Source organism: Neofelis nebulosa, chromosome 7 (assembly GCF_028018385.1).
Source record: "Neofelis nebulosa isolate mNeoNeb1 chromosome 7, mNeoNeb1.pri, whole genome shotgun sequence".
In the NCBI taxonomy this organism is placed as follows: Eukaryota; Metazoa; Chordata; class Mammalia; order Carnivora; family Felidae; genus Neofelis; species Neofelis nebulosa.
In genome coordinates, this window is record NC_080788.1 from 120232603 (window position 1) to 120257010 (window position 24408).

The window sequence follows — 24408 nt, forward strand, 5'->3', positions numbered from 1 at the left end:
ACTATCTTTTATGTAATAATAAACATAATGACCATATTATGTAATAATAAACATAATGGCTTTGAACAGAACTGGGAAGTCTGAATCCCTATAAGGTAGGGACAAAGGAATTATGTAGGAAGGCATTATTAAAAACAAAAAGCCAGGGGTACCTGGGTGGCCCAGTTGGTTAAACGTCCAACTCTTGATTTCGGTTCAGGTCACGATCTCACAGTTCATGAGCCCACATCTGGCTCTGTGCTGGCAGCGCGGAGCCTGCTTGGGTTTCTGTGTCTCCCTCTGTCTGCTCCTCCCCACTTGCACTCTCTCTCTCTCAAAAATAAACATTTAAAAACAAAACAAAAAAGCCAGGTTTTCTTTTTAAGAGCTTTTTATTTGTAATTTGTTATTCATAATCAATTAGTACAAGACAGGATCTGAGAAATTTCAAATGAGGCCACACTAAATTTTTAAGATGCTATTAGCATGAATATAACTGCGTATTTTTTTCCATATAAGAAACAAGAAACTCTTTTGAGTAGCAAGTAGCTAGACAAATGAGTTGATTCCAATTAGAGCAACACAATTCTGATGAGTCAGTATTTTTACAAAAGTGATTTCCCTTAAATATAAGGAAAACATAGGAATCTCTGGGATTATATTTAATTCCAGTTGGAATTTAGACAATATGAGCTTTCATTCAACCCAGCCTATTGTTGTTGGATTGGATTAAGTACCACTATTAGTTGCCAGCTGTGATAAGTAGAGAGAAAATAAAGGGCATTCTATTATCAAATTATAAATTTTTATTGCCTCACATTTAGGAAGGCAAATCCAAAAAAAAAAAGAAACAAAAACAAAAAACCCCAAAAAAACCAATAAACCCATTAGTGTCATAAATGTATTTTATTAAGGTTCCAGTCACCTTAAGCGATTGAAGATTCTGACACTCTATCCAGCAGTGGTAGTATTAAAATCCACAGAGTGCACAAATGTTTTCAAAGTTTTCATATTCTTAGTTCACTGAATCACTGCCATGGAGCAGATTAGCATTATCCAAGTGACTCATGAGGGAGCAGAAAAAATAAATGACCTATATCATCTGGCTGAGGACCAAAGACTATTCTATCAGAGCCAGCAGCCGTCTCCTAGTTCACTGGGTAAAAACTATATCCGAAAAGACTTGATTCGGTTGGGAATCTGTTTTTTTAGCTCATCAGTTTCTGTTCTGACATAAAGTTTAGCTATATCAAAAGAAAAGGCATAAAGACACTTGAATATAATGGTTGCAGAAGAATCTGTCAAAGCATTTCTTTTTTACTATTTCATGTCATGAAGAGCCTTGAAATTTCTTAGGCACCAATGAATTACTCTACATTAAGAGTTCTTTCGTTAAAAATTATCACTAACGAGAAATGCAAGCAAGAAGAAAGAACAATATAAAAAATTCAACAAGTAATACCTGGTTACACTTACTTAAGGCAAGAGTCTTGCACACTTTCATGGCTGGAATACCCCTTGATTTCTGGCCCTAAAAACCTTTTGAAATAGTTCTCTTAAAAAACTCCATTTGCATCTGAATTAATGACTGAAGCATTAATGATTGTTGAAGCCAAATGTGAAATTTAACACTTGGCACACACAACAAAAAGTTGATTTATCCAGTACATACTGAGGTATCCTTGAGAAGTGATTTTAAGAAGTAGGAACAGTGACAATGATAGAATTAGTAATTAGTGGTCATGAATCACTAGGACAAAGTGGCATTTAGCAGAAAAGAAAGCAGTTGTCACAACCACAGGATAAGTAGAAATGGATTATGTCCTTCATAGTGTGGGATAAATGACAGGCTCAGGAAAGCTTGGCAGAGGGGTCTCCCCCACTGCCATTTATGTAGGGCTGTGTTTAAGGATCAACCAAAGGGTGAATTAATTTCTGTCCTGTTTCCCCATCCAAGAAGTCCTCTTCCAGTTATTGGAAGATCTTCTTTACATACACTATCTTCCCTTCCGCAAGTGATCAGAAAAGGGGAGAACTTTTAGAAAATAACCTAAGATCTCATTCCATATAAGTGTTTCAGAGTTAACAACAGTTACCTCAAAAACCAAAGTAAGGAGCAAGTGAAAATCTGTTTTCAGAGTCAGACTAGGAATCTCCTCAGAACAACTTTGCAGGGGCCAATGGTCTTGAGAAAGGTCTTAATTACCAGGCATTCCAATCCTAGAGATCTGATCTGAGCAAAGTTGGCAAATGAAGTTGGTCAAGAACAGAGGGAGATTACTCAGGATGGACTGAATCTGGAACAAACTTGTTTCTAACGGCCCATGGTAGGCATGACTACGGCAGGTGAGGAAAGAGTAGCATCTTCTTCTTTCCACTGAGAAGTGATGGTCTTTAGCTGAGTGTAGAATTGGATGCCCTAAAGAGAACAAAGGAAAAAAAAGAGCATATATTCCTGGGGGTTTCATGATTTCTCTTTCAATCAGCTTTTGAAGGAGGTGCTGTAAAGCGTTACTAATGTTGCCACTTGAGGAGCTGGTGCAACCCAAATCCAACATATTGTTCATGAGATAATCTATTTAACACATTTAGCACAATGCCTGGCATAGTAAATAAATAGTCAAACCTTACCGATCATTATGCTGAAACCAGTCAAGAGGATCTAAATGGAAAAATTGAACAGTGTAATCTGTTAAACTTGCAGTTCATTCTATTCCTAGAGCTGAATGTGTGCTCTGAGATATTAGGACCTGGCTCAAATCCTGCCTCTCCTCCTTGTTGACTGCCATGTAACATTGGGCCTTATCTGTGACCTGTGGCTCACCTCGCTGTGAGGGGAAAATGAGATGACCTTCAAACGTCCTAGCAAAGTAACTGCTGTTCAATAACTGTTAGTTTTTCTCTCTTTTCTGTGAAGAAGAAAAAGGCATGAAGGGATAGAATACATATTAGGCCATTTCTGACAACTGTCAGTGATGCTAAAGTAGTAAAATCCACAATATCTTACAAATCTAAAGTAAACTGTCTGATACTACACACATTCACTTCTAAAGCACCTGTAATGTGAACCAAAAAAATGCATATGTAAGGCTTTATATACAGTTTATTTTGTAAGAATAGGCTTGAGCAAAGGAGAATAGACTGTGCAGATCTAACACACAAAAAACTAGCAAGCTAGAAAGATAATGTTAGAAAAAACCACAACAGCTTCTTTAAAATACTTTTCTAGAATTATTTGACAAAATCTGGGCCATGTTAATATATATATTAAGGGCTTTAGAGTTATTATATACTTTAAATATAACTAAAGTTGTCATTTTATTATGAGAATGATTCTTTCTTGTCTATTTTCCCAAAGAATACAAAGTAGCAATTTTTTGAGAGAAGGAGAATATGAAGGGGGGAGGGGCAGAGGAAGAGGGAGAGGATCTTTTTTTTAAATTAAGCTTTTCGTTTTTTTAAACTTTATTTATTTATTTTGAGGGGGAGGGGCAAAGCAAGGGAGAGAAATTTTTAAAAATTTTTTTAAATGTTTATTTATTTTTGAGAGACAGAGAAAGAACATGAGCAGGATAGGGACAGAGAGAGAGGGAGACACAGGATCTGAAGCAACCAAGATAGGGAGAAAAAAAGCAATAGTTTTACTCTGCTTCCCTCAAAAGAAATATTTGTTAATAGAATCAAAGTAATCGATTATGCAAAAGCTGTGACTAATGTGCAAACTGAATAATCTGCCTCCAAATAACCAAAATGTTTTCCTTTTTTTTTTTTTTTAAATGTTTATTTTTTGAGAGATAGAAAGAGAGCAAGCAGGGGAGGGGCACAGAGAGGGAGACAGGATCAGAAGTGGGCTCTGTGCTGACACCAGTGAGCCTGATGCGGGGCTCGAACTCATGAACCCTGTGATCATGACCTGAGCCAAAGTTGGCCGCTCAACTGACTGAGCCACCAGGTGTCCCCCAATATGTTTTCTTAACCAGCTGGTCACACTGTTACATTCTGCTATGCAATGCTACTGTTAATTTTTTTTTTTAATTAAAGTATAAAAGAGAGTCCTGTATAGAAAACATGTAGTTTATTACTGAAGGTTCCAAAATGGCTGTATCTCTGTGGGGTTACAAAGAACTTTCACTAGCCCATTTGTTAAACACATGTTTGGGCACCTGCTCCGTGCAAGGTACTGCAGTTAAGTAAATAATTACAATGTGATGTGTTCTTATCTTGGCTTACACAGCCCTACAGGATTCCCCCTGCCTCTCTAACCTCATCTCTTACCACTCTCCTTCTCATTCACTCTCTGTGCCCCAGCCCATTTCTGCTATTTGAACCTGCCATGCCTCGTCTTAGGAAATATGCATCTGCTGAAGGATGTGGTAACAATGGTGATTTGATCTTCATAAACTTATGAAATATAAGTACTATTGTTATTCTCATTTTATAGATAAGAAACTTGAGACACAGGATATTCCTCAAAGTCATGCAATTAATAACAGGCCAAGCTGGAATTTGACCCCAGGCCATTCTGTACCAAATCTGCTTTATTTTTTTTGTTGTTCATAATGTATCCATAATGCCTAGAATAGTTTTGGTACAAAGAAGGTATTCAGTAAAATTTTTGTAAATGAAGGGGTGCCTGGGTGGCTCAGTCAGTTAAGCACCCAACTTTGGCTAAGGTCATGAGCTTACATTTCGTGACTTCAAGCCCTGTGTCTGGCTGTGCTGACAGCTCAGAGTCTGGAGCCTGCCTCGGATCCTAGGTCTCCTTCTCTCTCTCTGCCCCTCCCCCACTCACACTCTTTGTCTCTCTCAAGAATAAATGAACATTAAAAGTTTGTTTTGTAAGTGAATAACTTACAGGAGAAAAATGTGCAGTGGGAGGACATGGGGGCATTCCCAACCCAGCACTGAGGAAGGGGATGGTGATAGTCAGAGGTGATTTTCTGGAGGAGTCAGTCCATGATTCAAACTTAGACAAGACAGATGTTTAAGACTTAGATGAAAGAGGAGAGGCAGGAGGAAAGGCTCTCAGAGGAAAGGACATACATAAAGGCTTGGACTTCCTCATGCTCTTTCCCCAAAACTTTGCTGCCTTGAGTTAGTCAGGGAGCAGCAGCTTTGACGAAATTTTGTTGTATTTTAAATCTTCTCTAGGGAACATCCTGATAAGCATGGCTGAACAACTTATGACCCAACAGAAGCTAATGTCAGGGCCTTCCTTTCAGAATCCTTGTTCCTGAGTATATTCAAGAAAGTTTCTTAGAGGAAAACAATATTTTCTTAAAGTTACCTGTTTGCCATAGAAATTGGTGTCTCCTCTGAAGGAAGATCGAGAACCGGTGAATGAGAACATTGGCAAAGGCACTGGAATAGGGACATTTACCCCCACCTAAAGCAGAACAAATCCACATAAATAAAAGGACTCAAACAAAGGAAGTTTCCATTTAGAAGCACAAATGCTTGGCGTCAGACAAACCGATTTTAAATACCCCAACTTCTATCCCATTCCTTCCTGTATCCCATGAACTGTGATTCCTGAGGAAGAAATGGGGCACTGTAGGAAATCAGAGGCGCAGCAACCGATCACTTTGCTGTTTCCCTTAGATAGTAAACAGTATATGAGTACAAGAATCTCCTAAGAACTCTGTTCACAAACCTGTCCAACATCCACCAGGTGGGAATATTTCCGAGCAGTGGCTCCATTGGTGGTGAAGATGGCGGTTCCATTTCCATATGGATTGTCATTTACAATCTTGATGGCTTCATCCAAAGTGTCTGTCTCCAGAACCACAAGAACTGGACCAAAAATCTCCTCTTTGTAGCAGGTCATAGTTGGCTTCCAGGAGTGATGCATCGAGAAAAGAAGTCAGTATTTTAGGCTTATCTGGTACTTTATTACCCACTGTTTACATGGACAGTTTTCATGTTAGTAACCTCTCTTCATTTTAAACCACCTTTTAAAAAAAAGTCCTTTCTTGCTGTGTTCCATCTTTGAAGCTACCAATCATATAAACAACTTGAAATTCCTATTAACTACAATTACACTCCTGCCCTTTGAGCACTGTATTTTTAGGTCCCATGACCCATCACTAGCTTCCTCTTTTATACCTGTATAACTTGTTTATACAATTGTTATGTTATGAAAAGTTACATGAAAATTCATTTTTTATAAATCAAATATATATATATATATATATATATATATATATATATATGTATATATATATATATATATATATATAAAACATTTTTGTTTAATGTTTATTTCTGAGAGAGAGAGAGACAGAGCACGAGCAGGGGAGGGGCAGAGACAGAGGGAGACACAGAGTCCAAAGCAGGCTCCAGGCTCCGAGCTGTCAGCACAGAACCCGAAGCGGGGCTCGAACCCACAAACTGTGAGATTGTGACCTGAGCCTAAGTCAGACACTTAACCGACTGAGCCACCCAGGTGCCCCTAAATCAGATAGATATTGAAAATAACACAGGAGAGTGTTTCTGTTTAAAGAAACCCTGTACTAAGTTTTCTGTAACATAAACGATTCATTCTCATTCATTCCCTTGCCTCCCCAAATGAGTCTGTACATTTATATTTTGATATCACGTCACATTAAACATTCAAAACATCCTTCACCACTGTAGCTGGTCAGCTGTGTTTGTTGCTATTAAGTGGATTTTTCCTCAATGGTTCTGTGGCAAGAGATTTCATAATTTCTACTATACTTACATTCAATTCTTAATTATTCAGGATTATAGAAGGTATAGTGGGGACGTAAGAACTTCAAAAAAAAAGCTTCCTCACCTCAATTTAGTCATTAATTTTAGCTGAGAGATTTGTGGAGTTTTAATAAATAAAAATTGAGAGATCAATTATTTTTCTTTCGTCACTTTCTGGAGAAGAGACAGCTAAATTTGGGGCACAGAGTAGGTACTCAGTAAATATTGGGTGGTCAATATGTTGATGGAGACACTGTAATAGCTATAAACTAGACAGCAAGGAGCAGAACGAAAAATTAATATTAAACAGATAAGTAACAAATACAAGATAGGGTTGGCAAAATATGGCCAGTGGGCAGAATGTGGCTTGCTGCTTATTTTTGTACAGCTCACAAGCTAAGAATGGTTTCTATGTCTTTTCAATGGCTGAAAAAGAAATCAATCATGACATATAAAATTACTTAAAATTAAAACTCCATTGTCCAATAAAAGCTATGGAACACAACCACATAATGTTAATGTGCTTTCTCACTAAAATGTCAAGAGTGGGTAGTTGTGACACAGACTGTATATCCTTGCAAAGCCAAAAACGTTTACTATCTAGCCCTTTATGGAAAATCTGCCAACCACTGGTATAGTGGAAGGAGGATGGGTGTCAGGATAAGAGGATCATTCAGACTCTAAATAAAATAACTGACTAATTCTGGCAAGAGATGAGGTCTCAGTCATTAAATGTCTTCATTTGGAGGGATGAGATTCCATCCATAGCCTTCAAGGTACCTTTAGTGCTTGTATGTGTGAAATAAATGAGCCAGAGTTATTCACCTTGACATTTGAGATGATGGTTGGTCCAACAAAGTTGCCATTTTCATAGCCTTTCACTTTAATTTTTCGACCATCAAGGAGGATAGAAGCTCCCTCCTTTGTTCCACTATCAATCAGATTACAGACTCGCTCTTTGGCCTGGGGGGTGATCAGAGGGCCAAGATCAGCTCCAGGCTGGTCTCCTGTAAAACAAAACAAAAGTATTTAATGTTTTCACTAACATATATTATGACTGCTAACTACGACAAGTACACTATAAAGAGAGGAATGGTTAAAGAGTAGACATGATTACTCCCACTGGCCAAAGCCAACACTAAAACCAAGAGCTTAGTGCCACAGATGCAAAGTCTAAAGGAGCTAGGCAGATAACTGATTACCTGCATTGACTCTCAGGTTTTTGGCACGCTCCACCAGCTCTGGCAGCCACTTCTTAGCTTCTCCTACAAGGATTGCTGTGGAAAGAGCCATGCATCGCTGACCAGCAGCTCCAAAGGCTGCCCCAACCAGCTGGTTCAGGGTATTTTCCTTATTGGCATCTGGCATGACTACTCCATGGTTCTTGGCTCCCTAAAGGAAATACAAAAAGGACATGGATCTTCCTTGGCAAAATACAACGAGGCTAAGAAACTAAGCAAAATCTGAGATTTCAAATAATTTAAGGAAAGAGAGAATTTACCCTTTGTTGTTCTGAGGCTAGATTTATTATCATTTTGATACTGTGAAATCTTGATAGCATGGAGTAAGTCTCCAGGTTACTTTTTTTCTACTTTCTTAGCTGATAAGCTGTTATATGTTTATTTAGATCAAAATCATTACCAAAAAAACAAAACAAAACCTCCAGTCACATAATCACATTCAGTCAAACTGACTAAATACTGCACCCAGGAACCAAGAAGAACTCCCTTCTCTTTCCTAAGTTAGACAGGAAACAGTCTATTGTCTGCTGGGATTTCCAGCTATAAGAAGAGCAATGTGAACAAAGAGCTGCCAGTATAATACCGGTGGTCAGCTGAATGGCGAAATAGGTGGACCTCTTGATACACCATTTCCGGAAAGAGGTTCCCCAAATTGGCTTGCTTCTAGATACATAGCCTCATAAATTTCTTTACTAGGTAGGATAACATGGTCATTTTTTTTTTTTTTTAATTTTTTTTAACGTTTATTTATTTTTGAGACAGAGAGAGACAGAGCATGAACGGGGGAGGGTCAGAGAGAGAGGGAGACACAGAATCTGAAACAGGCTCCAGGCTCTGAGCTGTCAGCACAGAGCCCGACTCGGGGCTCGAACTCACAGACCACGAGATCATGACCTGAGCCGAAGTCGGACCCTTAACCGACTGAGCCACCCAGGCGCCCCAACATGGTCATTTCTAAACATATGTTTCCAAATACAGTAATCTCCCCTTATCTGGGGTTTCACTTGCCACGGTTTTAGTCACCCAAGGTCAACTGAAGTCTGGAAACTATGCCTCCTAACACTTTGCCACAATGTGCACATCATTCATCTCACTTCATCTCATAAGGTAGGCATTTTATCATCTCACATCATCATCATAAGAAGGGTGAGTAAAGTATAATATGATAGCTCAAGAGACCATATTATTAAAAACATTTTTTTTAATGTTTATTTATTATTGAGAGACAGAGTGACACAGTGTGAGTAGGGGAGGGGTAGAGAGAGGGGGAGACACAGAATCTGAAGTAGACTCCAGGCTCTGAGCTATCAGCACAGAGCCCGACACAGGGCTCGAACTCACAAACTGTGAGATCATGACCGTGCCGAAGTCAGTCGCTTAACCAACTGAGCCACCCAGGTGCCCCATCAAGAGACCATATTATTAATCTCTGTGCCTAATTTATAAATTAAAATTTATCATTGACATGTATTTATAGGAAAAATATAGTATATATGGAGTTCAGTACTATCCACAGTTTCAGGGATCCACTGGGGGTCTTAGAAGGCATCCCCCACAGGGGCGCCTGGGTGGCGCAGTCGGTTAAGCGTCCGACTTCAGCCAGGTCACGATCTCGCGGTCCCTGAGTTCGAGCCCCGCGTCAGGCTCTGGGCTGATGGCTCGGAGCCTGGAGCCTGTTTCCGATTCTGTGTCTCCCTCTCTCTCTGCCCCTCCCCCGTTCATGCTCTGTCTCTCTCTGTCCCAAAAATAAATTAAAAACGTTGAGGGGCGCCTGGGTGGCGCAGTCGGTTGGGCGTCCGACTTCAGCTCAGGTCACGATCTCGCGGTCCGTGAGTTCGAGCCCCGCGTCAGGCTCTGGGCTGATGGCTCGGAGCCTGGAGCCTGTTTCCGATTCTGTGTCTCCCTCTCTCTGCCCCTCCCCCGTTCATGCTCTGTCTCTCTCTGTCCCAAAAATAAATAAAAAATGTTAAAAAAAAAAAAAAAAAAAAAAAAAAAAGAAGGCATCCCCCACAGATTAGGGGTGACTACTGTACAACTATAGTTGAGTGCATGGATAGATACCATGTTTGCTATTTAATTTTATCCCATTACACATAATATACTGTTAGACACAGAATAAAGTCAATAAATATGTAATGAGATGGGAGTGGCTTAAGTCAAATTGGCCAAAACACATTCACCAGGAAAAGAAATAAGTGAGCATATCAGGAACTGTTTCTAGGCCTGTGCGTAGGTGGCTGTCCTTTCTGTAACATTAACCAAAGGGTGAGAAAGAGGCAACTGGATTTACAGTTAGTATCAAAGAATTACTATGTACTTGGCAAGGAGCTAGTAAGAGAATAGTAAAACTACGCAAACAAGTAAATCATACTCACATACAGGGTATTTGGCTCCTTCTAGTACCTTAGATAGCATGGACTCTTAGGAAGAGCATATCTGACATTATAGTAGTTGGGATATGTGTTGAACGGAAGGAAGGAGAAAGGGCTAGAAAGGTATGAAGGAAGAAACAAGGCCAGAACTAGAATTCAGCTGCTACTGCTAAAGCCAAAGAATTTGAATAACATTCTTAATGAGAAAGGTGCTCTTTGTCACCAAGATAAAGTGTCTAAGATAAAAAGTAATTAAAGTGGCTTAGGATAAAAATCATTACCAGGTTCATGGTTAAAAGGAAGACATTCAGGATAAAATGGGAATAAAGACACATTGGCATGACAGTGGGATAGTAATGCCTCGGCTGAAGGGCTGTTTGTAGGTAATTTTATTATTATTTTTTAAAGTTTATTTATTTTGAGAAAGAGAGAGAGAATGAGCAGGGGAGGGGCAGAGAGAGAGGGAGAGAGAGAATCCCAAGCAGGCTCCATGCTAGCACTGTAGAGCCTGACACAGGGCTCAATCCCACGACCGTGAGATCATGACCTGAGCAGAAATCAAGAGTCGGACGCTCAACTGACTGAGCCACCCGGGGAACCCCTGTAATTTTAATACATATAACAGATTTGGGGGGAAAAACGAATAAGAAGTCACCATATTGGCTTGAACTCTCTTGCCATGTCTTGACCCTCTCTCGAAGATGTACTCTCCTGCCTGGTTGGATCCCACAAAGCTGATTGCTTTGATATCCGGATGATCACAAATAAAGTTTACAGCTTTAAGAAGAAAAGAAATGATTACCACAAAGGAGCAAATGGCCGTGGGCTTCTCAACATGGCAAATTTGCCTTTTTCCATTGCTATGAATGAGAAGTTTCTATACTTCTATTTTTCTAGTTTTGATTCCCATTTTGAAGTTCTTTCCTTTCTCTTAAATTCTTTAAACTACTATTTCTATTTAGCTCTTCCCTTTCATTATTTTTCTCATTTGTTATACCTACTTCTAACTCCAAAGGCTACAACTCCTGTTTTCCTCCAAAATAGCAGCCTTTTAATACTCAACTCTTCCTTTTATCCTTTAAGGATGTGATATTTCTTTAACTGTTACTATATACTGGGACTCTCAGATACTACTGTGCTGTCATGTGAGCAGCAATATAGCATAATTTAAAAGTAAAAACCAGAGTTTTCCTGGGTACTGACAGTCTGGCTTTGATTGTTTCTAGCAAATGACTTCATTTCATTAAGCCTCAGTTTCATTACCTGTAAAATGGAAAAACAATAGTATCTACTATTTATAGGTTTCATAAACCTAAGGATTGTTTATAACACTCCTTAAAGGAGTGTTATAAAGATTAAATGAGATAATATATGAAAAGCACTAGAAACTGCCTGAAACACAGTAGTGCTTTTTAAGTGTTAGCTATTACTATGTGAATTAGAAGGCCTTCAGTCTCTCTGAGGTCTATACATTTTTCAGTATCGAACTGAAAACATTCTCTTTTATCTCTTTTGTCTTGACCTAATCCGTATTTCTTTGTCCCAATGTATTCTGTAGGGCCAGAAGCACTGCTACTCCCCAGTCAGTTTCCTTAGCATACAGGGATGGCAGTCAACAAACATTACCTTCAAACATGGAGGTTACTATCAGTAAATCCCTTCCTCCCTAGGTTCCTCATCCTAAAATATTCCTTCACCACTCAACACCTTGATTTTTTTTGGTAGCCAGATTAAGTGCCATGTACAGAAGGGCAGTTACCTTCATGTTGTCCATGGATGATATTTAGTGTTCCATCTGGGGCACCAGAGTCCTGGAACAACTTAGCAAGAAGCATGCTTGCTCCAGGAACTCGCTCTGATGGTTTCAGTAGGAAGGTATTTCCACACACTATGGCCATTGGAAACATCCACAGGGGGATCATGGCAGGAAAATTGAATGGAGCAATGCCCGCGCACACCCCCAGAGGCAGACGGTAGGAATAAAGGTCCATGTCTTTGGTGATAGATGGCATAGTCTCTCCTAGCAGGAGGGATGTTACACTGCAGGCATGCTCAACCACCTCTGCAACAGAGAAGCAGTCAGACCACCAGCTCTCCACCAGGCACTACTTAGCTTTGTCCTGCTCTAGTCATCCCTGAGACAGAGAATGGCTCATGCCAATGACACACGGCAGAAAGATCGACTTGCCCGTCCATGTGAAGGGGCTGAGCAAAATGAGATTCTCCAAATAGGAAAAAAAAAAAAAAAAAAAAAGACAGTGAAATGCATATACCTACTGAACGATCAAGTAAAATAAATGAAATAAACTGATCCCATAGGTACCTAAGAAGTATTGCCATTTTCCACAAGTATTAAAAAAGATCATGGGATAGGAAAATCTACATGGAAGAAGCAACCTCCCGTTCCGAGATCTTTGCCTCCCATCTTCCTTTGCTCCTTCCCAAAGGGTTCCTGAACTCCCCGAGAGGGACTCCCAGCTTACGAAGGCCTCGGAATACATCTCCTTCCGCATCAGCGAGGGTCTTCCCTTGTTCCAACGTGATTAACTTGGCGATTTCTTTCTAGAGAAAACACACACAGAAACCAAGGCAAAGATGTGCCTCCTTTTAGTTCTTAGGTAGCCAAGGAAGAACAAAACTGGGGGAGAAGTAGTATAAGGGAGAGAGCCATGATCTATGTCTCTGCATTGTAGAGTTACAAGGGCAGCTAAAAGGCCTCTGCATCCTAGGCAACAGCTTGGAAAATAATACCATTCTGATTTCTTACCAAGTTTTCTTTAATGAGTTGTTGATAGCGGAGCAGGATCTGCTGGCGGCTTAATACTGAAGTGTCCGCCCATGTGGGAAAAGCACGTTTGCAGGAAGCAACAGCCGTGTCCATTTCGGCCTTGGTGGCCAGAGGAACGTGACCAATGACTTCATTGGTGGCCTGATGGGAAGAGCAGCACATCATATTTTGCCCCTTGCCTGCCTTGTCCATTTTTCACCTAATAGAGGCAGCACTATGTACTTCACGACAAACACCCAAGTCCCTAATTTCCCACCACATTCCCAGAATTCTAGGCTAGTCAGTTTAAATCCCAAAGTAGCTTTGCTTACTGGGTTGTGGATGTCAATCCATTTGTCACTTTTGGATTCAACAAATTTCCCATCAATGAAGAGCTTTACAGTTGGCTGGAAAATAAAAACCCCACAAAACTTGTATTAGTGAATTGTTCCTCTCCCTTTCACAAAGAGGAAGGAATTCAGGGTTGATAGTGAATCTTCTGTTCTCTAGAAATGCTAACACTAAGAAAGAGATACACAATGTACTTGTCTATAGTGTTCATTAAGATGTGGCCGAGCCTCTCAATACTGTGATTTCTCTGAGGAAAAGTCCCTGCTAATCACACAGTGGAACTTTATGTTGCTGTGAAGCATCGACTGAAAAAGCAGCAGATTCTGTATTAACAAAGATTAGCTAGTTGACTTGTTCACCCAGCTGACTTTTTGTCATGTCACCATGAGCATGAATTACATTTACGATTAAAAGACTAGAGCTGAAGTCAGACACTTAACCGACTGAGCTACCCAGGCACCCCTCTGTGTGTGGTTTTTCTGAGAAGTAGCTTCCTTACATTAAATTTTCAAAGGAGGCTGTGGACCAAAAAAGGCGAAGGACTACTGTGTTATAGTGTGTGCATGCTTTTAAATAGAAAGGATTTCGAGCACCTGTCCTTATGTGTTAGATTTTAGGTGCTGCAAATGGCTGACAATTCTATGAAAACAACTTTAAAGATTGTGAAGAAGAGGACAATTATCTGGCAGGATCAATAAAACCTCTAGAAGCCATGAAAATGTTTGTATTTTTTGACATAGTAATCCTACCTCAGAAGGACAATAATCTAAAAGAAGCAAAAAACTATATAAATAAATGTTTGTTTTATAATATTGAAAAAGTCAATCAGTTTAGGTGTTATATGGGAAAATTTTTAGTTAATTCAGGCTACATATACTTGATGGAATATTATGCAGCTATTAAAAATCATAACTGTAGGGGCGCCTGAGTGGCTCAGTTGGTTGGGCATCTGACTTCAGCTCGGGTCATGATCTCGCAGTTTGTGGGTTCGTCGGTTTGAGCCCCGCATTGGGCTCTGTGCTGACAACACAGGGCCGGCTTTGGATCCTCTGTCTCCCTCTCTCTCTGCCCCTCCCCTGCTCACATGATCCCTCTCTCTCTCTCTCTCAAAAATAACAACAACAACAAAAAAATCATAGCTATATGGGACCTGTGTGGCCCAGTCAGTTGAGCATTTGACTTTGGCTCAGGTCATGATCTTGTGGTTTGTGAGTTCAAGCCCTGTGATACGGGGCCTGTGTGGCCCAGTCAGTTAAGCATTCGACTTTGGCTCAGGTCACAATCTTGTGATTTGCGAGTTCAAGTCTCGTGTTGGGCTCTGTGCTGACAGCTCAGAGCCTGGAACCTGTTTCGGATTCTGTGTCTCTGTATCTCTGCCCCTCCCCTGCTCATGCTCTATCTATCTCTCACTCAAAAATAAAAATAAAACATTTTGAAAATTAAAAAAAAATCACAGCTATAAAGAGCATCTTGCAATACTGAAAATGCTTACGACATATAATTAACAGAATTTAGATAAGAAAACCAAGATAGAAGGTTTCACATATACTCTGATCACAATAATATAAAGAAGATAAATGGGAATACCCCAAAATTATACTGTATTCCTTCTCAGAAGTAAAACTTTAGTACCCAATAAACTTACCACTGAAGAAGAAAAGGAGGATGCTGGATACCAATTGGAATTCACCTTGGAAGAGACCTGTGAGGTAAAAGAATGATTATTTTGATAAATGAGAGCAGAAAATTATTAAAACTTGGAATGGCTACCATATGCTTAACATTACACTAGTTACTATGGGCATACGAAAAATGATTTGGTGTTTGCTCCCGAGGGTCATATAGTCTTTAAGGAGAAAAGATAACAGACGATGAGGTACGGCAAACTATAAGAAAATAATAAACCATAATGATCATGTCCTCAGTGTCCAGGGAAGTCCTGATTTAAAAAGTTTTGGTGGCTCAGTCAGTGAAATGTCCAACTCTTGACTTTAGCTCAGGTCATGATGTCACGGTTCATGGGTTCGAGCCCCACATTGGGCTCTATGCTGACAGTGCGGGGCCTGCTTGGGATTCTCTCTCCCTGTCTCTCTGCCCCTCCCCTGCTTGCTCTCTCTCTCCCTCTCAAAATAAAGAAACTTAAAAAAAGTTTTTTTTATTGGACCATATTTTCCTAATTTTTGGCCTGGAAAATGTAGTGACCACAAATCTTAACAATATGAAAACTCTTAAATGGTATCCAACACAATCGGTGTCGAATATAAGATAGCATATAACCAAGTGTCAAATGTAAGTGTAAGTATTTACATGCCCATATAAATACTTGAACATAAATGTTTATAGCAGCTTTGTGAAAGCCCCAAACTTAGCAATAACCAAAATGTCCACCATTGGATGGGTGAATAGGGAAACTAATGTGGTATATCCATACATTGGAATAGTACTCAGCAATGAAAAGAACTATTACACATGCAGCAACTATAGCAATTATAACTGGGTAAACTGGATAACTATAGCAATTATACTGGGTAAAAAAAGTCAAACATGCAAACAGTATACACTTTATGATCTCATTTATATAAAACTAGAAAATGCAAACTAATCTATAGTGTTAGAAAGCAGATCAGTGGTTGCCTGGGGATGATGGAGGAAGTGGAGAAGATGGGATAGGAAGGTAACTTTTTGGGGTGAGAGATATGCCCATTATCTTGAATGTGATGATATTTACACAGGTGTATATAAACATAAAACTTGGGGTGCCTGGGTGGCTCAGTCAGTTAAGCATCTGGCTCTTGGTTTTGGCTCAGGTCATGATCTCTTGGTTTGTGAGTTTGAGCCCCACATCAGGCTCCATGCTGATGGTGCAGAGCCTGCTTGGGATTCTCTCTCCTTCTCTCTCTCTGTCCCTCCCCTACTCCTGTGCTTTCTCTCTCTCAAAATAAATAAACTTAAAAAAAAACCCACGAATATAAAACTTATCAAATGGTATACTTTAAATATGTAGAGTTTATGTCAATTTTATTGCAATAAACTTGTTTAAAAAATGCCACATGTACCTTATAGGAAAAGAATGTGTTGTATAGGTAACATTTGATAGGGTATAATCAGCAAATTGGGGAGAGGGGCCAGTTACAATAAAATAACTTCATTTGTATATATGCTATAGAAGTTGATTTAAGAAATATTCAAATCAATTAGGAATGGGAAGTAGAGGAAAACTGTATTCTAAAAATCTTTTATCTTGTCTGAAGACAGACATGTTTTTACTTTTTATTTTTAACATTTATTTATTTTTGAGAGACAGAGTGTGAGCAGGGGTGGAGCACAGAGAGGGAGACACAGAATCCAAAGCAGGTTTCAGGCTCCAAGCTGTCAGTACAGAGCCCCACATGGGGCTCGAACTCGTGAACCATGAGATCATGATGTGAGCCAAAGTCGGCACTCAACTGACTGAGCCACCCAGGCGCCCCAGAAGACAGACATGTTACTCAAAGGGTTTGGGGCTGCATGAAATACAAGAATTTGTTTGTGTTCCTGCAGTACTATCTAGGGGAAAGGGTGCCAGTCCTTTGGGCCAGCAGAAGATTCTTCCAAATGCCTCATCTACTTCCTCTCCTCCCATTCCCCACAAAAATTATTTCAAACCATCCACACTCTTCTAGAGCCCACCATGTTTTATTTATAGGCATGTTCCCAACATCAACATGGTACCTCGTACATAGGAGGTGTTTAATAAGTATCTATGGAACAAATGAAAGGTCTACTGGGTGGCTGACTGCCCCCAACCAAGACTTGGTTAGGTGTCCCTTTTTGGACTCCCAGAGCAGCCAGTACTTCCCTTATCAGGTTTATCTGTCTGTGCTGTAGTTGCCTGGCTACTTGTCTGTTGCCCAAAAGACTTGAGTTCCATGAAGGTAGGCACTGCATCTGTCTTGTTCACCTACTTTACAGTTATTGTGATCAAGATTGTCCAGATACGGAAAATAGCAAGTTGTTGGTGCTCATTCAACGTTACTATTATATTATTATAAATACTTTTTGCTGTGACTCCTTGCTATTTGAAAACTTCTCTTATCTCCTCACTATTATATCTTTTCTCCTTGCCACAACTCTGTCTTCTCACTACTTAGTTGTTCTTACTCCTTGCTATTTCAAAACTTATTCTCTTAAAACTTCCAACCTTGCTGCTTCCTCTCTCATTCTCAAAAGCTGACCTTTGTTTTTCCTACTTCAGAGGGAACAGAAACCATCAGATGAGAATTTCAACTTCCTACTAGCAACCCTACAAAACTGACCTATACCCATCCTTTTTCCCTCCTTTTCGCTTATAAGGAAGAAGATAGCTCCCTTATATAAGGGAGAAGATAGTCAATCACAATCACAAGCTCTGTGGGGACAAAGTGACTGGGAGACTGAAGCGTACAACAAGTATCTATGGACTGACCAATGAGGCACCTGTCCTCCAACTGAAGGCTAATCTCTGCGCCTGTGCTCTAAAGCCAACTTTTCCCACTACCCCAGACACCTCTATCAATGATCCTTTCTTTCCTGAAACTTAAACCTCTCTCCATCCAATAGCAAGGATTCTCTGTACTAATTACCTTTATTTCCTCATTTCCCGCTAACCCTTCAATCTACTCCAACCTTCATGACTAAACACCAGTGACTTCCTACATCCCATGGGCTCTTCCCAGTTCTTCTGTACTTAACCTTTTCCCACCCTTTTCACCAGTCTTCAGTATGTCCTGATATCATCCTCTGCTCCCTGGCCACTAACAATTCCATTTCCTCAAGACTTGGTCCTAGGCCTTCTCTTCTCATTCTGCACATTCTCCTCAGGTGATTTCATCAACTCCTGTAGCTTGATTATCTAGATTCTGATGATGCCCAAATCTAGTTCTTAGCCAGCTTCCTCTTCAGATAATAGCTACCTAATTGTCTTCACCACACCTCTATGTGGATATTGTTTAGGTACATATTGAGAAAGCTGAACTCCTCATCCTCCTCTCACCAAGCTGCTCTGCTTTCTATATCCCGCTTTTCAGTGAAGGGGACCACTATTCACCTTGTTGCCCAAGAAAAAACCAGAATGTCACCCTAACTCCTCCCTCTCTCTCCACAGTGAATCAAATCCTGGCAATCGGTCCTCCTAGAAGTCTCTGGAACACAGCCTTTTTTTCTCTATGCTGCCTGCCATCACTACAGTCTATACCATCACTGTCTCTTACCTGGACTTCAGTAACTGTTTCCTCACAGGTCTCCCAGACTCCAGTTTTAAGCTTTCTGAATCTAGCTTCCTCTCCCATGCCAGAGGGGCTTTCTAAAACACAAATCTGGGCAGATCACTCCCTTGTTTAAAAAGCTCCAATGGCTTTCCCCTGTTCTTTTTTTTTTTAATTTTTTTTTTCAACGTTTTTTATTTATTTTTGGGACAGAGAGAGACATAGCATGAACGGGGGAGGGGCAGAGAGAGAGGGAGACACAGAGTCGGAAGCAGGCTCCAGGCTCCGAGCCATCAGCCCAGAGCCTGACGCGGGGCTCGAACTCACGGACCGCGAGATCGTGACCTGGCTGAAGTCGGCGCCACCCAGGCGCCCCAGCTTTCCACTGTTCTTAAAGGCTAATCTTGATGTTGCTTAGAAGACTTCCCATGGCATCTTTACTTTTCATAGCTTGCCACTTTCCTCCTTGCTGTCTATATTCTAGGCATTTGGAACATGTTTTGTGCTCTTTTTGCCTATATACATGCTGCTCCTTCTCGCATGGAATTCTGTTTGCTTGACTCACTCCTATTTCTTTTTTTTTTTATTTTTCTTTTTTTTTTTTCAACGTTTTTTATTTTATTTTTGGGACAGAGAGAGACAGAGCATGAACAGGGGAGGGGCAGAGAGAGAGGGAGACACAGAATCGGAAACAGGCTCCAGGCTCCGAGCCATCGGCCCAGAGCCTGATGCGGGGCTCGAACTCACGGACCGCGAGATCGTGACCTGGCTGAAGTCGGACGCTTAACCGACTGCGCCACCCAGGCGCCCCTACTCACTCCTATTTCTTATCTCCCTACTTAGCCATCACTTTGGGTATCAGTGAAGATCAGTTTTATGTTTGCCAGTAGGAAGCTGAGGACGTTCTCAACTGACGGTTTCTGTTGCCTTTGAAGTAGGAAAAAAAAAGGTTAACTTCTGAGAGTGAGAGGGGAAATAGAGTCAGAAGCTTTTAAAGTCACAATCTCAAGTTTAGCTCAAGCACCTGATTATACAGCTCTTACAACACCTAACTTCCTCCATTTCTTATGTTATGGAATAACAGATTGTTTAATTATTAAGTCTCTTTCCCCTTAGGTCACTAGATGGCTGTGTCCTCAGCTCCTGGCATTGTTCCTGGAATAGAGTAAGCATTCATTAATACATTTGCAGAATGAAAATTGAGTACTGGCCAAGCAATCATTTGGTATTCATCATGTTTCATGTTTACTCTCTTACAGGGCAGAAAATGCACAGATCAGTCAACTTGAGGATGCTAGGCCTCTTAGTTTTATTTTTTTACTTGCACACAGCCTCCTTGCTGTCAAGAGGGCATAAAAGGCACTGCATCTGGCATAATAAAACATTAGCACATAATTTTTGATGGGTTGGATCTCCTATCTTTTCTTCATTTCCTAAAAAAACATTCATTACCACTGTTGTTAAACTATCCTGCTTCCAGTCACACCAAAATTCTTCCTCTCTAGATGTCTACTTCATACTTGTTTCCTTTATCAGTCACTCCCTTTCCCCTTGGCTGAAGGCCTGCTAGTCTTGCAAAACTCAAGCTGGAGCCAACTCCTTTTGGATTTTTTTCCTGAATTGTACAGATTGAGTATGAGATAGTTTCCCTACACCCCTGCAGTACTCTGTGCACTCCTACTGTTAGTGCTTACTATTGCATTACAATAGGGGAGCCTACAGTGTGTGTCTTACTTAATCTCTCCTTTCCCAAAGCCTGGGGACAGTACCTGACATAGAAAGAGATACCAAGACTTACGTCCTGAATTCTCAGCCCCATCAGTCACTAGTTGGGAGATACTGGATTGGCTTAAGTGTCAGGTATTTATTTCATTACATTCATGAATTCCAATCTTCACAAATATTCTTGAAACTAAAAAGTGGTGTTGCTAGGATAGAATGCAAGCATGACTGTGAAGTCTGTACTCTTTAAACCACATCACCGAGGCAAGCCACTGAGTGTCTTTAAGACTGGTTTTCTTGGGGGGTTTGGGGGGTCTGGATGGCTCAGTCAATTTAGTGCCTGACTGCTGATTTTGGCTCAGGTCATGACCTCACAGATCATGAGTTTGAGTCCCACATTGGGCTTTGCACTAGCAGTGTGGAGGCTGCTTGAGATTCTCTCTCTCCCTATCTTTCTGCCCCTCCCCTGCTCGTGCTGTCTCTGTCTCTCTCAAAATAAATAAACTTCAAAACAAAAAAGACTGGTTTTCTTTACTTCTGAATATGCTAAACCCATCATAAGTTGAAAATACATTTAATATATCTAACCCACCAAAAGAACATCATAGCTTAGCCTAGCCTACATTAAATGTGCTCGGAACACTTACATTAGCCTACAGTTCTACAAAATCATCTAACACAAAGACTATTTCATAAAAAAGTGTTGAATATCTCATGTAATTTACTGAATGCTGTTCTGAAAGTGAAAACCAGAATGATTGTATGGGTACAGAATGCTTATAAGTGTTATCAGTTGTTTAACCTCGTGATCATATGGCTGATAGAGAGCTGTGACTCCCTGCTGCTGCCCAGCATTCCTCAAAAGTCTCATACTGCATTTTGCTGGGGGTAGGGACGATAAAAATTCAGAACTTGGAAGTACGGTTTCTACTGAATGCATATTGCTTTCACACCATTGTACAGTCAAAAAGTCTTAAGCTGGGGTGCCTGGTGGCTTAGTTGGTAAAGCGTCTGACTCTTGATTTTGGCTCAGGTCATGATCTCACAGTTTTGTGGGTTCGAACCCCAAGGACAGCTCTGTGCTGACCCTGCAGAGCCTGCTTCAAATTCCCTCCCTCTCTCTCTCTCTCTCTCTCTCTGCCCCTCCTCTACTCACACACTCTCTGTCTCAAAATAAATTAAAAAAAAAAAAAATAGTCGGGGTGCCTGGGTGGCTCAGTTGGTTAAGTGTAGGACTTCGGCTCAGGTCATGATCTCATGGTTTGTAGGTTTGAGCCCCACGCCGCGCTCTGTGCTGACAGCTCAGAGCCTGAAACCTGCTTTGGATTCAGTGTCTCCCTCTCTCTCTTCCCCTCCCTCACTCACACTCTGTCTCTCTTTCTGTCTCTCAAAAATAAATGTTAAAAATTTTTTTGTGATTAAAAAATTTTTTTAAGTCTTAAGTTGAACCATTGAACATCAAGGACTATCTATACTTAAAATTACTAAAAACAAGGGCACCTGGGTGGCTCAGTCAGTTAAGCATCCAACTTTGGCTTAGGTCACAGTCTCATGGTTCATGAGTTCGAGCCCCACATTGGGCTTTGTGCTGAAAGCAGGGAGCCTGCTTGGGATTCATTCTCTCTCTCTCTCTCTCTCTCTCCTCCTCTTTCTCTGACCCTCCCACACATACTCTCTCTCAAAATAAACTTTAAAAAAATTACTGAAAACACCAACTCTTCCCTTTACAGACCCTTTTGATGATCCTCTGAAATTCATGACCCCCAGAATCTAGACTACCTTTTTTTTTTTTTCAGTTTGAGAGAGTTAGAGAGAGAGGAGCACAAGCAGGGGAGAGGGGTCAAGGGAGAGAAAAACAGAATCTTAAGTAGGTTCCACAGTCAGCATGGAGCCCAATGCAGGGCTTAATCCCACGACCCTGGGATCATGACCTGAGCTGAAATCAAGAGTTGGATGTTCAACCAACTGAGACATCCAGGCGCTCCTAGACTACTCTTTATCAAAGTTTTATGTTATAGTAACTCCTCTTTGGCTAAGAATTACTATTTATGTTCTTTTCCAGGTCAACTCGGAAGTTTCTTCAAATGAATCAGAAAATAGTGTCTGTTTCCAAAATAAAGTGCATAGAAAGGGAGATTCCTCTCCTTGATTCAAAGCACAAACTACCTTCTTAAGGCCATCAATGACTCACTGTGATGGTGGGGAAGCAAGGGAAAAAAACCAATTTTAGTAAAAGATTTCAAGGATAAATTGGTAATGGGAATTATAGGGTAGAAACTTTGTAACCCTACTATAAAAAAAAGTCCTAGAAAAACAACTAGGATCACAGCAAGAAATAGATGAGTGAAGCCAGACTATCTGAAAAACTTTTCCGGCCCATTCTCCTCACTGTCCCGTTAAAAAGCATTTAAACATGAACCTTTACTGACTTTGCTAAGAATTTAAAAAATGCATTAAGTTTCTGCAGTAGAACTCAATGCAACCTGGTAAGTGCTAATATTATCTAAAAGCCCAGCAATATAGAGGAAGACGTTCCCAGGCTGGATGTAACAAGTAAGAAGGGCAAAGCTGTTTCTTGTAGGTTGGAGAAACTTTGCCTGCAGTAAACCTTGCCTAAGTACTTGCTGGGTTGTGAAAACTGGGGAAAGGCTATGAACAGAGTTAGAAACCACCCTCAGGCATGCAGAACGGACCCAATCCCCACCATGGACAAGTGTGAGGTTGTGTTAGCACACTCAAAGCTGACTTTGGGTTAGGACCTTGGAATTAACACTTCTTGTTTATTTTCTACCACCCATTTTAGAGTTGTTTATCACCTCATTTTCTATCACTTTTTTTTAGATGTTTAGTCCCTTGCATATGCTTGGAACATCTGGTAGTATAACTATGTGTCCTTATTTACCACCAACAAGAATACTGTAACTTTGCTAAAAGTTTAAATGAAACTCTTGGCAAGAAAAGGGACAGCCTACAGCCTGTGGAAAAAACAAAGAGCCATAGCTAGGTTAAACAGCTCAGCAAATAACTGCTTTGGGGAAAACCTAGTGTACATCTTCTAGAAGGATATTCAAAGTTCATTCACGGACCCTCCCCCTCGTGTGCTTCCTTTACCACGGATTACAGACAGTGAAGTAGGGTGGGGGGAAGGGAACAATCTGGTCGCTCTGGGCAGGAGAAAGAGCTCTAAGAAAGGTGACCAGAAAAGGGAGTTTCTGGAAAATAAGGTGAGAGAGGTGACTGGCACAGAGGTGAAAAGGAAACACGGCGAGTGGACCAAAGTAAGTGAGGGCAAGTGAGCGACTGCAGGGACGGACAGGGCTGGGGGGAGGAGAGTGCGCCAGAGACAGAAAGGGAGAGCCTCCAGAGTAAAAGGGCAGAGAGCCAGGGGTGACAGTCCAGGATCCAACGAGGGCGGATGAGAAGTGAAGACTGGGACAAGGCCTCACGCGCCGGGTGGGAACTGGAAGGTCGGCTAAGAAGGGGTTGGCTCAGAGAGTGGACGGAAAGGACCCAATTCCTAGCTTCGCCGTCCCTCGGTAGCACCCTCACTCGCCTGCAGGATCCGGGTCCGCACTGCTGCCGCCGCCGCCACCGCCGCCGCCATGGTCCTCAGCTGCCTGCAGTCGGCCACCACGAGCCCCTACTGCGGGTGACTCCCTAGAAGCGCCACGGCTGCCAGGCCCAGCCCTCCCAGCCTGCCACACTTCCTCATTGGTGGAGAAGACTATTTCCTCTAGCCAATCACGCACCCTAACACCTTACTGCACTCCTCTCAGTCCCGGGCTTGGGGATACGCGATTGGTCCGAAGTGGAAGAGCCCTAGCCCCCTCCCAGCTCAGAAAATTCCGTTGGCCGAGGTAGGAAAGTCGCCACTGACTTGAGTACTCTGTATTGAGCACACGGAGAAGACGCCCCCTAAACGGGAACCCCGATTGGCCACAGGTACGACGGCGGTCCCACCCCCTCACCGAAGAAAGTAAATAAGACCCTTCAAGAACTTTGCAGTCGCCGCACCTCATCCACTGTGCGAGGGGGTGTGGCCA

The 24408-nt window shown here is 41.2% G+C and overlaps 2 protein-coding genes across 6 annotated transcripts in view; one reads left to right on the plus strand and one right to left on the minus strand.

The window, feature by feature from the left end:
• BBOF1 (basal body orientation factor 1) overlaps nt 1–22514 on the plus strand; it is a 57374-nt gene extending 34860 nt beyond the window's left edge. Inside the window, exons 12-14 of one of the 4 annotated variants that reach the window (XM_058739610.1) lie at nt 19760–19808; nt 19903–20503; nt 22428–22499. In XM_058739610.1, coding sequence (XP_058595593.1) covers nt 19760–19807 — 48 coding nt within the window. In that variant the 3' untranslated portion in view covers nt 19808; nt 19903–20503; nt 22428–22499. Of the gene's footprint in view, nt 1–5130; nt 5273–14031; nt 14071–19759; nt 19809–19902; nt 20504–22427 lie in introns of those variants that run through there. The other 3 variants (XM_058739613.1, XM_058739611.1, XM_058739612.1) reach the window with 3 other exon arrangements.
• On the minus strand, nt 353–24070 carry ALDH6A1 (aldehyde dehydrogenase 6 family member A1). Of its 2 annotated transcripts, none has more exons than XM_058739614.1 (12): nt 23919–24070; nt 15067–15123; nt 13403–13477; nt 13071–13232; nt 12787–12865; nt 12063–12365; nt 10959–11080; nt 7893–8082; nt 7516–7697; nt 5633–5812; nt 5267–5365; nt 353–2398 (listed from the first exon to the last, which is right to left on the minus strand). In XM_058739614.1, exons 1-12 carry the CDS (start codon nt 23967–23969, stop codon nt 2294–2296), a joined length of 1605 nt encoding a protein of 534 aa, XP_058595597.1. In that variant the 5' UTR covers nt 23970–24070; the 3' UTR covers nt 353–2293. The 2 variants fall into 2 exon arrangements, with proteins under 2 accessions (XP_058595597.1, XP_058595598.1); XM_058739615.1 differs by lacking the exon at nt 353–2398 and adding an exon at nt 2429–2888.
• Between the last annotated feature and the right edge of the window lie 338 nt (nt 24071–24408).